Below are 14,261 nucleotides of genomic sequence, written 5' to 3'. Positions count from 1 at the left end.
CCCTCAGAACAAACGGTCCATGTATCTCTTTTTTTTAAATGCCCCTCATTCTTTTACATTAAGTATTCCACAATTGTAACAATTGATGTAGTGTTCTATGAACTAGTTTCAGCTTGGAAGCTGCCTCCTATTTTTAGTGTAGCTCTTATTTTCATTATATGTATTTATTTAGCTTTAATTTTATGTCTTAAAAAAATTATAGCCATAATAATCCTGATTTTACTGTGTGTTAAATACATTGACTTTGGTCATCGAATGATCACAATGTAACGATGGTAAATGTATGGCTCATTTGTATTGTATTGTATAAATGTGTTGTTTAATTTACTCAATGGAAAGCAATACCTGTAAATAGGTATTGCCATAACATTACTGAAATCATTAATGTTATATATGACAACAGTTTAAAATCAATCTGCTCAGGAGGCACAAATTGCTCTTTCACTCCATTTCTTCACTCCATCTGTAATAATGTTATATTCTTCAAATGGTGGGTTATTATTCATTCATAGCATCATAATTATGCTACAGTATATGGTTTTCTCTTGCAGTTATCTAGGCAAAATGTGTGAGTTTTTTTCTCTCCTACTACTCTCTTATAAGTGTAATGGGATGTAACAACATGTAATTAACAAAACAGGATCTAATAATGGTGTGATACCATGTGGATCTCAGACTTCATGTGGAGAGTCATCTGTGATGAATGACTCCATATTTGTCCTTGCATAGTGTGCACAATAAATCTGGTGCTGATCGGTCCAGCAGTTTGCGCAAGCAAAGACAAGCAAAGCTGAAAATGGGCCAGAAACAGAGAATGCATAGTTTCTCATTTTGCTGGGGAACCCCCTCAACCACCCGTGGGTGTCCCCCAGATCCCAGTTTGAGAACTACTGCCGCCGATTTCTCCTCATAGTACTAGTGGGCATCATCTTCTTGATCTCAGCTATGGCCTCTCCTGGGTTCAGAGCCTTGGGGCAGGCCTGAGTGCAGTTCATGATAGTGTGACAGCGGTAGAGTTTGAACTCATCCTCCAGCTGGGACAAGCGCTCGTCCGTGAACTCATCTCGCGAGTCAATTATCCACCGGTAGGCCTGCATGAGAACAGCCGGCCCGAGGTATTTGTCGCCGTTCCACCAGTAGCTGGGGCAACTTGTGGTGCAGCAGGCGCAGAGAATACATTCGTACAGGCCGTCCAGTTTCTTCCTGTCTTCCACGGTCTGCAGGTATTGCTCCTTCCCTTCGTTTGTCTCATCTTTCTTCTTCAGATAGGGCTCGATGTACTTGTACTGGGCATAGAAGTGATTCATGTCAGGCACCAGATCCTTGATCACGTACATGTGTGGCAGGGGTCGTATCTTAGCCGGCTTGTCGAGGTTGGGGTCAATCTTGTCGAGACAGGCCAGTGTGTTGCCCCCGCCGATATTCATCGCACAAGAACCACAAATGCCTTCTCTGCAGGAGCGCCGGAAGGTCAGCGTGGAGTCCATCTCATTCTTGATCTTGATGAGAGCATCGAGAACCATGGGGCCACAAGTGTTGAGGTCGATCTCATAGGTCTGCATACGGGGCTTGACCCCTGGAGTGTCTGGGTCCCATCGGTACACCTGGAATTCTTTTACTCTGGGCTGTGGTGCTAGAGCTGCTGCTGCTGCTGCTTGGGCATATCTAAACGCCACTAGTCTGATGGGGGAGCGGAACGCCAAAACACCACAGCGACTCAAGGACAGAGCAGCAACTGACATGTTGGAAAAGAGTAGTTGATTTTAACATCAATAGCAGGTGCTCTCGGCTTTGATCCGATGGTCGTAGAGACAGTTTTGACTGTTTATATTGTGTGATGTCAGGGAACTATCGCTATGTTTATTTGTTGTCTGTTATCACTGTCTTTCCGATTGCTCTTGTGGGTCTATGAGAGATAAACAAACCAGGTAGCTGTCTGATAATGTAGGCTGCTCTGCTACACAGACTGATCCCGTGGTCTGATGTCACACACAACAAACTGTTGCCTAACGACACTGATTTGCGCAGGTGTCCTTATTTGGCATTGCATGCCAAAGTGCCTTTTTCAGAGGTAAACCCACAAGTCTATGACGTCAGTCATCTACTGTATGACGTATGCCTCTCTATTTGGGTACGGGTTCTGCCCGATCTAAACACCATTGACTTCCATTATCAAATTAACTACTTGAACCCCAGCATCCATATTCTGGGGGAAAACATTAGCCAAACATAGCTGATCTACTATAAGCTCACAACATAAGTTAGCTGCCAGTAACAGTGTATTGGAAGCACAGCTTTTGTAGAGGTGTTGAACTTAGATCTACCGAACTGCATTTTCTATCCCTGTCTCATGTCTTCTGAATGGCACCTTTTCCCCCCATCACAAAGAGAAATTGTTCAGACATTAGAAGGAATTGAGGTGTAGCCTTGAACGAGTTCATTGTTCCGTGTTAAGTCTATCTACAATATTAATGCATAACAGATCTGTAATAACATTGCTTGGCTACCAAGCTCTCAGTTCATATGACGCTATTTATCAACCAAGGACTCAGTTGCCTGATGAATTATCCAAAAAGAAGGAATTAATGAGTGCCTTGCCCTTGACCCTTCATCCACCAGGGCAAATAAATGACAACAGAGACATTAGCTTTATACAGAATTAGGCAAACTGTATTTTACTTTGTTATAAAATCCATAAAATATACATAACTTACTATTTGCACAATATAGCAGAGCATTACAACAAATAATGCAATATCATGTTAACACAAGAGTCTGATAAGACTGAATAGTGGGACACTGGTGCAGCTGAACACCTTTTTACTTTCTTGTGCCACTGGCGGCTACAGCCAGCAATGAAATGATGCACAATGATTAATGATGACATTCAGGAACTAAACATTCAGAACTAAAATCCGTTAATTCAACTCGGCGAGTGAACAAATGTAACCAAACATGATTTTCAAAGTGGGGGCCAGGGCCAATTGGAAAGAATAAATTATAATTAAAAAAATAATAATTTAAATTCAATTCATAAGATTATTGTGCCAGTTCAACACTTTGAACCTGCCGTCGCTCTTTGGGCATTCAGTTATTGCCCCAAAACTTTGCAACACATCTTGTAGATCGTCTATTTCCGCTATTTCCATCGTTTTATTTGTTCGGTATTTTAAGCCGTTTCACAAGAGGGGCTGCATTTGGTCCATTTGGTTACATTTGTACACTTTTAGAGTAAACAACACTTACACTCAGGCTCTGACTGTGAAGGGAATTAAGAGAGCCATAAACATAATATCCATAAGGGTTGTTAAATAAATTATACCTGCAAAACAACTAAAGTAGACCCCACTATATATTTAAAAAAGAGGACACCCTATAACACTACAGTGATTGTACCAGCTAACTCATTGCACTTTTTCCACCAGTCACTTATCAGTCATTTTAAAAAGAAACTCGGGAAACACATTCTAATCATGTGTTTTGAGCTCAAAATTGTCAAATGGTGTAAAAACACTAATACTATGGAATGCAAATAATTGGTGAATTAGGCTACTAGTAATTGGAAAACTGCAGTGCCTTTGGGAGAAGGCACTTAACCTGGACTCAACAGATTTCCATGAAACACCTGGACTAATTTATGCCACGGTGTAAGTGCAGCTGTTGCTACGGTACCATAAAGGTATTGGAAGAGCATTTATCTTGAAAGAAGTAATCAGGTGTTCTCCAGATAGTGGGATCTAGGGCCCCATCTTGCACGCCGCCTAGGCATAAGGGCTAAGACAGGGCCCCTAGTCTCTTTCTGACATCTTTTCTCATGGCAACCTGAGCTTTTACTGTAATAGAGATATTTTCTCTGTGCATCACATTAATAGTTAGTCCAAGAGAGGGCGCCACTGCATCTGTATGTAGAGTTTGTACAAAGAAGCCTGTTTGCGTCTAACAAATCACACCAATGTACCAGACAAGCATAGCTCACAATGTTCCAGTTAGAAGCATCATAACATTTTGTCATTAATGCACTTGAAAATAGACATCAAATAATTGGACATTTTTGAACAGTACAGAATCTAATGTCCATGTTGCTTTGTACAGTATGCAGATATCCACGTTTATTCTATGACTTCTAAAATGGAAAATAAACATGATTTGCAAATAGTGTGTGCCATAATCACAACAAATACAGTAATATCACTGTGATTGTGATTGAGCTTTGTGTCATTTTGATTAGAACGTTCCACTTACAGTATATTGACAATGACATGATGTCCATATCAGTATTAGACCTGTAACCATCACCACTTTCAACCTGTTGTCCCTATGTTGGGCATTTCATTATATATTTCCTCTTTTTCCCCTATGTTTTCAGAAAGACTTACAAAACGATTTGCAAAAATAGCTCGATTTACAAGCTTGTCGATTGGCTATTTTCACCTTTTGTTATAAGACGAAGTGTATAGGGCTTAATTGGTTAAAGAATCTACCATAGCACCACAAGATCAGTAATCTGGTGATAAGGCAGTACATCCTAAATCTCTTTCAATTGCTGCAGTGTACACATAAGACCAACAAGCAGCATGTTGGCAGAATGTTCAATAACGGCCTTGCAATGGGTGAACAGGCAAGGCAATAGCCACCATCTTTCTTGATTGTAACAGATACAAAGTCATTAAATTAATTAGGGTAGTACAGAGGGTAAAATATTATCTGGCATGATGTCATTTTATTCCTTTAGGAACACATTATCCAATATGTGATGATCAGATCATAATAAACCATCCAATATGCTTTAAAGCTGGCTTTGGGTTGACTGAGAATAAGGCCCTGCCGTTACTTAAACTATTAATCCATCGCAAAGTGTGCCTGAGAGTCCTTGAAATCATTAATAACGATGATAATGACAAATGACATGTATAGACTGCATACCAAGGAGAGATCTCAATATAATGAGAAAATGTCAACAGTGCCAGAAAATGTGTTGACATTAGAAGAAAACCTAACCAAATTCCTTTTGGAGATGAATGCAATACACTTCTGTAGCAAGCAAGGATTGTGATGCAGTAATGAAAATACAATCTTTTTCTTGTCTTGGACATTCTGACACGATCAAACATATTGATATTACTATGATTTCTGTACAATATCGGATTGTTTCGTCTAAAACCCCATAAGTAAATTAGTTTTGGATGGGGGTTGACCGAGTTACCACACCATCTAAGAACACGATTCCATATGGATAAACTAGCATTATGCATCTTTTCTCAAGTTAAACAAGGGTCAGGGGCTGTAAATGTATGTACCAGTTACACCACAACGTGCACTGACAATGCAAAACACCTATTCCAAAAAATATCCATTTGAATGTATACAGAAACTTTTAACAAAAACCCATTCATTTTGCCAAGTGCAAAACATCTTGGGAGCCCTCCATCTTTCTCTGTGATGACATTAAAGAGTCTGGGAGAGTAAAGGGTGATTCATACTCAGTTGTGCATTGGTTTCGTGCAATCAAAACAGCCGATCTACAACGCGTCGCAGCGCTATGCCTTTATGAGCCTGTACATCGGCTATTGTCAGTGTGCAACATGTCACACAACTATGCGAGTACAAATCGAGGGTTACTTTACTAACTGTAGTGTATAGCTGATATGCCAGTATACGCATTGTATACAATAGAAAAGTTTCCAAACGCCTATATACATATAAAGTATATAGTACTTTTTAGAACTAAGATAATAGCATATAACTTTATGAACTTTGCCTCTCATTTGGAAGCCCTCAATACCAATTTTGGCAACTTTTAGTAGTCCCATTCCTGCTTTTGAGAGCGGCATGATTCTTTTGCCAGTGCTTGCATTAACAGCTCGCGATTGAAAATGGTACCATATGTGGTGTTTGCAGAAGAGGAATGTCACCCTACCCAACAGCTCCAATAGTTAAACACAAAGGAAGATCTTTATCTCAGCCAGACGCAAGTCATTAATATGGGATGTTTGGCATTTATACTTTTGTTAGAAGTTGAAGATACACTTTAACCCCGTCGGGTGGAAACCTTGGATTGTTTGTACTGTAAGAGGACCACAATGGAAATAAGTCCTGGACTTTATTGTGTCACATCCACGATTGGTTATAACCTGTGTTATTACTTACTAACTAAACTATGCCCAAAACCTTAACTTTTCAGGAAATGGAGAAAATAACCTGTGGTCCAATGGATCCAAGCTCTTTTTAATACTTTTCATTGGTTCAATATTTAGAAAACCCAAAGACTCACTTTCGAAATGTTTCAAAAGTAGACGGAAAGAAAATAGCTGATCTACATCAAGCTCACAAGCTGACATGTTGCGAGCTTGTAGATCGGCCATTTTCGCAACTTTTGTGTGATATTCTTGCATGACGAAGTACGACGTTAATTTACGAAAAAAATAAAAAAGTTTCAACATGGAGATACAAGGTTTCTGCCCGACAGCAGCAATTTGAGGTCATTAATTGAAGCCATTTTATAACCGTGTATTTTTTATGAAGCTGGCTCTATTGGTATAACTTATTATGAAGATGAATAGTAATGGTATTGATCATGAGAATCACATTTTAGTTAACCTATGTGAAGGATAGAAGTCTTTAAAATGACGGCATCAGAACCAGAAGTTAGAGTTATTTACATGTAGGTATATATTCACTGAATCCCGGTTGAATTTGAAGGCGTCAGGCGTCCTCTCATATCTAAGATACCAAGGAATCACAACAGGGATGGAAAATTAAGAATTAAAATATGAACTTACCCTTAAATCCTAAACAATCCTCGGACAGATGACTAGTAGCTTATAGTTGGAGGTGTATGGAAAGCTTGTAGATCTGCTGTTTTTGCAATTTTCAAAAACGGTCCAATTTGTCCATTTTGAAAGAACTTCTAGAATTTTCAAAAAATTGCGTAACTAGTAGATCTCCAGGCTCACAATGCGTAGTTAACAGCATACATGATCACTGATGCGAACAGGAAAACTGAAAGCAAATGACACAAAACGACCGGCTTACAAAACCTTCAACTAACTCATTCATTAAAATATTATGGTAGCAGCATGATAGAGATTTTCAAAAGAAATGACAGAGCCTAGTGCACTGGTTCCCAATGTCAGGTCCGGTCCGGGGACCCCCAGGGGTCCAAATTGACCCTTATGGGTCTGTAACTCTGAGGGTGTACAAATGGGACCCACATTTTGCAGTGTAGGTTTGGGGTATTTCCAGTATAACATAGTTTAGGTCAGAGATTTTCAGCACTTTTCATTTCAAGGACCCCCCAGTTATGCATTAAGGGCTTTTCACACGTGCCTTGTAATTCAGGTTGGGAGGTGCGGGCAATATGACAGGCGGAGCGACAAGCGGGCGCACTCCTGTGAAACTGTCGCATTCGTGCACCTTAGCAGGTTCCTGGTTTACTCGTGATCCTAGTTTACTGAGGCACTACACTGTCTATCTGCATTTGATGTATGTGTTTACCTTGCTTATTGTAAGTCGCTCTGGTTAATAGTAAATAGTAATTTGTGCAAACCGACGCAATGTGTTAAAACGCATCTATTCCCACGAGGAGCCAAGTGAGACCAACAGAGGTGTTATATCGCTGCCCGTCTCAAAAAAGCCCCTTTAGTCCACGGACCCCCAATTGATACCATTTTCTTGCTCTGGGACACCAATCTTCCATTTGTACACGCTCACAATTACAGAACTGTAAAGGTCCATTTGGACACCTGGTGGTGGTCCCTGAAACCTTCATTGAGAAACGGTGTCCTAGAAGATCATTTCTGCAATATTTCGGCAATTTCTTCCGTATCTCTTTGTCGTCAGTTCTTGTAATCGGGGTGATCAATCATCCACTCACATCAACCCAGGTTCGGACGAAGACAAAAGCACCCATTCAGGACATTCATAGTGTTTCGTGGTCCACTCCCCCCCCGCCCCACCCGGGGGCCGTAAAGGTGAACATATAGCGCGGTCCATACTCCTTCCGACCCTCCTATCTTTTCTACGGAAAGGGAGGTGAAATAACTACAAATTGACGCCATTCCGAGCTTCGGAAAGGGCGATCCCAGAACTTTTCCTCGGAACCCGTGCACCTCCATGATGTCCCTGCTCTCTCCGAACTATAGTTCGGGAAGCCTTTTTTCCGAACCGGGAGATCTTCCGACGTCGGAAGGAGCACGTATTGACCTGTAGGTTCCCCCCCCCCCCCAGTCCACGTTTCACCACCACGTGATCTTAAACTCGTAGATGGGCCTCTTACAGTAGTAGTGGTTGATGAGGTGCTTGTCGCAGACGCCGATGCACTGCTGGTCGGCGGTGATGCCGCGCTCCGCCAGGTCGCTGACGATGCAGTGCAGCAGGTCGTACACGTCCGCCACCGCCTCCCACGGCCCGAAGGAGACGTCCACCTCGCAGTGGTGCTCGAAGAGCTTGGCCTCGCTGTCGCTGCGCTCGAAGCGCAGCGAGTTGAAGAGCGGCCGCTCGTACGGCGTGATGGGCATCTCCTCCTTGTACACGCAGATCTTCAGCTTGGCGAAGCGCGCCTTCCGCTGCATGGCCCGCAGCTTCGCTATCTCCACGATGCGCTCCAGATTGTCTGGAAGGAGGAAGAAATTGTTTGGGGTTTTTCATACCTCCAGCAGGACGGCACCTATTTAACACTGCATTCTAACACCCTATTTCTGCCAACCAGACTAGATGTCTGTGGATTCCATAAAGTGAACTAAGTACTACAAATGAGACAGTAAATGGTTAACTTACTATTAATATTATTTCATAACAAGAATAATATTTCATCATTCTCATTTTCACAATATTGTCAATTAAAACTAAATTCTAATTTCATAGTTGCAGGTTTTATTGAATGGCATTTTAACAGGCATCATCGCACAAGATCAGTGGCTGCTTACAGTACATACTCAGCCGAAGGCAACAGCTCAATCAGTCTTATATTACTGATAACAAATCCTCAGCACAGCTCACAAGTATGGAGGAAATGTCACTCTAGAACTTAAATGGAAAAAGAAAATGACAAATGTATTTTTTACTGTAGATCATAGTGTGTGAGGCACTCAGATAAAACCAAATAATTGATGAAAAAACATTCAAGAGCATAAATGGATTTCAGGTTCCTATAACTAAATGTGCGGATGACTAAGGGGGTAATACTGTCTTCTTCTGTGTATTTCTCCTGACGGAATGCATAGTATGCCCATGACGTCAAAAGCGTTGTTTTGTGTTCTCGGGGCCCATCATGTCACATCATAGCTGTATATTCTGTATGCCCGATGGTGGGAAACGACATGTTTGAGTGCCTGGTAAATAATATTTAATAATTCTGTATATTCCTCCTACGAATGGGGAAGTGCACAGTTCTGGCGTCAAACACAGCGTTTTACATTATTGGGCATGTTGTTTCACCTTATCGGCCGTACATTCATTCCGTATGCCCGAAGACGTGAAGTGACTTGTTAAGCGTCACAGCTGTACACTAACGCATAGACATAGGGTATTTTTTACCCACACAATAGTTTAACTCTGAGTGTGTACAAATGGAACCAAATGGACCCGCAATTTTGCACACGCTCAGAGTTAAATTAACACAGAGGCTTTTACTGTGCAGATTCAGATGCAATGAATGCCAGCCACACCTTTGTAGTAGGGTAGCAGGTCCAGAAAGGCCTGCCGCACCTTCTCTCCGGTGAGTGGCTGTCTGTCCTCCAGGCTGTCCAGCAAGGGTCCCATGGCGTAGTACTGTGCTTCCCTGTGCACCGCCCGGACCCGGTCTCTGTGAGGTAGCTCGCCTTCTCGCAGGAAGTTTAGGATGTCACTTTGAAAGGGAAACGATATACCGTTTGACACACACGACCCGTGTGACAGTACAAAAGCAATATAATACTGGCTTATCCACAGCATCTGAATCAATAACACACGGACCAATGCAGAATAGAAATCGCATTGTACCCATGCAGAAATTCCTCTTCTTCATTGTTGTGTATTTAAAATATAAGATACAAGACAATAGATATGCCTCAAACACCACCACAACATAGCATAATGTCCAGCATACATTCACGTTCAGATATAGAAAATAAATGACCAAATGCACTTAAAATCAAGTAAAGACGTAAAAACGTGTAATAATAAATCTATATTATATTAATATTGTGATATGAGACTAGATATGGTCTGGGATATCATAATATCATGATAAGGCCATCCTCTTAAAGCCTACATTACAGTAAAGTGAGGTAAAGCTCTGACCTTACCTGGCTGTTCCAGCTATACCATTATTTGCCTTTACCCACTTAGTTATTATATAGGCATTACTGATGATTATTTATCAAAAATATCATCGTGTAAATATTTTTGTGAAAGCACCAATAATCATCCCCAACATGGATAGGGGTAATTTGTCAAAACTATTGTGACATTAGATTTTGTCCATATCAGCCAGCCCTAGTTCGAGACATTCTACACTGCCCCCATCAAATCCATTTAACCCATTAAGACCGGGAACACATCTGTGTAACCACTTAAACCATTATTTTATACTTATGGCTATTCAAAAATAGCAGATATACAAGCTCATAGCGCGGCACCGAGTGCCGCACTATGAGCTGGTAGATCTGCTATTTTAGAAAAATCTTGAAAATGTGTGCAAATCTTTGAATGTATATGTTTTTAAAGCGAACATTAGTAACTCAAATCTTTGCTTCTGGGGGTCCGTGGAACACAAGAATTTGAGATGGGGCTCTGCTGCCAAATAGATATGAAAAGGTTTGAGCACCACTGATATAGTAATTTTGTAGAATCGGCCTCAAGTCTTACTGGCTTAACAAAAAGGGGCCCCAAGAAAATGCCCCAAATCTTAAGTGTTCATTTAACATTTGGGTTAAATCAGGATTTCACTGCGTATATACTGTATATTCCTGGTGGTCAGAGGCACTAATAGTGCAACGCTGCTCACCCGAAGTATGCCCCATCCCGGTCAATGAAAAAGCGTCCCTCGGCGTCGCGCGGGATGTGATGCCGTCCACTGAACATGGCGGCCAGCATGGTGTCCTCGTAGCGCCGCAGCGTGGACAGGCGGGTGGTGAAGAAGGTGCCCCCCACGTTGAGAGGAATGACCTCTGGGAACTGGATGGGATCAGAATGAAAGGGAAGCAGGTCACACACACTGGAGAAAATGAGACTCACACAGTGAGGGGGACGATAATTAATTTACTCTTGATGTATTTAGGAAGCTGGAAATTGTACCGTAACAAGGAAGAGATTAATCCCATTAACCCTGTCACCCCTCTTTCTATTTTTTACCCCCATAAATAGCTAAAATAGCCGATCTACAAGCTCACAATGTGACGTGTTGTGAGTTTGTAGATCAGCTATTCTCTTGATTATTCTGTGTTTTTCATTAAGTACATAGGGCTTAAGTTGTTAAGAGAACAGTTTAGTGACGCAAACATGTTTGTCAACAGCTGTCATATATCCAGATTATAAATTGATTATAAGCAAACTAAGCATGTTCAATGGGAATTTGGCCCCATAAATTTAGTGCAATCTATTAGGCCATATTTTCTAAAATGGTTTTCCTGTCACATATTTATATACAGTATTATCATTGCAAATTCCAGGATCTCTTCTTTCCTGCAATGCATAACCATAAATATACTGTACATCTGACTAAACTGGGTCTCATTTGAGGTGGATGGTTTAAAGTTTGCATCATTTCATTCTAGACATGGGTGTTACTTAATTGAAACATATCTCACTTAACATCTGGAGCGTACACAAAATGATGCATTATCAAAACATGTGCAATTGGATTTCCACTTTTCCGCAGTGCAAAACACTCCAAATGTTTATGTGGTGATATTTGACTAAAAATGGTTGACTCACTTGACTGACAGGGGCACATTTAAGGTGGCTGATTGAAAGTGCGGATCGCTTCATTCAAGAGGCAGAGCTTGGATTTTCTAAATGCCAAACAACATAATAGCCTATTGGCAATTGGCAGCTTAAAGAGACCACAGGATTATCCTGTGGTTATATACTGTACTAGCAAGCCCAACACTGGTGTTGACAGGCCATATGGGGATCCATCAGCTTGGCTTGGACATTATAAGACCTGACACGTAACAGGTAGTCATGACCCAGCTAGTGGCTACAGAGCACTGCCATGTGAGCCAATGCGAGTGGACAGACCCCTGAGGAATAACTGTGTGTGTGTGTAATATAATTCATCTGTTGCATGTACTGTAAAACGTGTTGTAGAAATAGAGGACAGGAGACATGTCAATAAAATATTGTTATATTGCATAGATCGATGGATCTTTATTGACCTCGTTGGTGAAATTCAGGTGTTGTTGCAGCAATAACAATAAGCATGAAACACAGGATAGGTAGGCTACAGGTGAGTTGATAGATATGACTATTAGATAAAAAATGAATACAAAAATAAGTACTAAGTAGACTTAACATCTGATGCTAGCACTTTGACTGGGTATGTACAGTATAGTCTATTACTAAGTACACAAGTAAAGGTCAGTCCAATGCAACAAGTCACAACTCATTTCAACAAAACTGTTTTAAAGGCCAGTCCACACCAATGCAACTCCTTGCAACATGTAGCTAATCACTTGCAACTACTTGCAACCATTATCCCCAATGGCACTTGGGGATAAGTGACTGTACACTGTATATGTACAGTCACTGAACAGTGAACAGTGAACATAATGAGTGCCATCTATCAACACAATGACACATGTACAGCTGTTATCCCAACAGCAGGCATGTTGTGTAGCGTAGTGATTTTGTGAAGTGTGAAGTGGGGTCCGGGGATCCCCAGGGGTCTTTGGAGGGGGTTCCAATCCAGGGGGTCCCCAGCTAAATTAGTTAATATAGCATCAGAATTATTTTAACCACTTTATACGTTGGCTATTCAAAAATAGCAGATCTACAAGCTCACAGCGCGTCACTTCGTGATTTTTGAAAAATGTCGACAATGTTTTTTTTTAAATAATTTTGATTACAAAAAAATTATAACGTGAATAGTGTCTTCTGGTCTGCGGCCAAATACATATCAATGTGGCCTTTGGGGTTCTTTTGAGAACTATTATTGTACTGGACATCACTGGTCCATGTGAAAATGTGGCAGAGCCAGAGAGAGTCAAGTAGGAGTCATTCATCCAAGAACAGAACGTATCCACTCTGGACACACACACACACACACACACACACACACACACACACACACACACACACACACACACACACACACACACACACACACACGATGAGCCCTGAATTCAGAGGCGTTCCTGTGTACAGTATGCTAGCGGTACAGTTGCAATAACACACCCACACACACAGGGCCCCATACATACTGTAACGGTAATAATACCTCCTGTGATGCACTGAAGGTCGAGCGGAGCGCCTTGCCCAGGTTCATATGAGGAGCCGCGGCGATGGCCAGCGGCTTTCTGAAATCCTCCTCCCCGCCGGGATCTGAACTCGCCATGGCGGCGGCGGCACTGGCATGATGATCGCCGCCCGCCGCGGGGGTCTTGTTATTGGTGGCGGTGATGGTGTTGTTGTCGCTGTGGTCGCTGGAGAACACCACCATCACTCTGGGCAGCGGCAGCGTCCGCTGTCTCTCCTGGACGAAGCGCCTCACCCGCGAAGTGCCCGGCCCCCCCGCCGAAGAAGAAGAAGCGGCCGCCGCCGCGGCCGGTAATAACGGGCCACCGGGGATGTTGAACGAGTGGACGGACGGGGGGTTAAGGAGGTGGCGGGGGTCGCCGCCGCCGCCACCGTTGTTGTGGGCCGGGGGTGGTTCGTCGGATCCATTCTGCTGCATGCACGCACACCAGCGACGTTTGTTGTTGTTGTTCTAGCGGCCAGCTGATCGGGGGGCCCCGGGGTGGGTGAGGAGGACAGGTCCGATCCGATGCAGTGATCGCTATGGAAACACTACGATGGATCCACGCTGGAACGCAACACAGCCTCCCACAGTCCCAGGCAGCCAAGCAGAAAGAACCCAGTGTTGCCAGGTTCTGCGAGAGAAACAAGCAACCAGGTCTATGAAAACAAGCCTAAAAGAAGCAACTAGACTCCACTAGAGGCTAGCCTAGAGGACTTTAAACCTACACAGTATTGTAGCGTGATGGGGACGCTACAGTGTATACACTACACATTGGCAAAATAGCAGATCTACAATAGCAGCTATTTTCAAAAAAAAAAAGTGG

General features: G+C 42.3%; 1 protein-coding gene and 1 pseudogene across 2 annotated transcripts; both read right to left on the bottom strand.

The window, feature by feature from the left end:
• Positions 1–690: 690 nt before the first annotated feature.
• LOC311057192 (succinate dehydrogenase [ubiquinone] iron-sulfur subunit, mitochondrial-like) lies at positions 691–1,742 on the bottom strand (annotated as a pseudogene). The gene has a single exon. The product of its transcript is annotated as a succinate dehydrogenase [ubiquinone] iron-sulfur subunit, mitochondrial-like (transcript).
• A 1,619-nt stretch (positions 1,743–3,361) lies between these two features.
• Positions 3,362–13,996, bottom strand: kctd7 (potassium channel tetramerization domain containing 7). Its single transcript, XM_084075273.1, has 4 exons — positions 13,418–13,996; positions 10,985–11,154; positions 9,666–9,844; positions 3,362–8,611 (listed from the first exon to the last, which is right to left on the bottom strand). Exons 1-4 carry the CDS (start codon positions 13,871–13,873, stop codon positions 8,235–8,237), a joined length of 1,182 nt encoding a protein of 393 aa, XP_083931399.1. The 5' UTR covers positions 13,874–13,996; the 3' UTR covers positions 3,362–8,234.
• Positions 13,997–14,261: the final 265 nt, after the last annotated feature.

The sequence above is a fragment of the Gymnoscopelus microlampas genome (genome assembly GCF_963454915.1).
Source record: "Gymnoscopelus microlampas genome assembly, chromosome: 12".
Lineage (NCBI taxonomy): Eukaryota > Metazoa > Chordata > Actinopteri > Myctophiformes > Myctophidae > Gymnoscopelus > Gymnoscopelus microlampas.
The sequence above is the reverse complement of the archived record's forward strand: the minus strand, read 5'-3'. Positions and strand labels throughout refer to the sequence as shown.

What these genes read in the sequence shown, in the direction of transcription:
- kctd7 (XM_084075273.1), bottom strand. Translation starts at nt 13,873, where the DNA reads ATGCAGCAGAATGGATCCGACGAACCACCCCCGGCCCACAACAACGGT. An exon ending in CCTTCAGTGCATCACAGGAG is followed by an intron (nt 11,155 to 13,417) that starts GTATTATTACCG and finishes GATCCCATCCAG; the next exon opens with TTCCCAGAGGTCATTCCTCT. An exon ending in CGGGATGGGGCATACTTCGG is followed by an intron (nt 9,845 to 10,984) that starts GTGAGCAGCGTT and finishes TCCCTTTCAAAG; the next exon opens with TGACATCCTAAACTTCCTGC.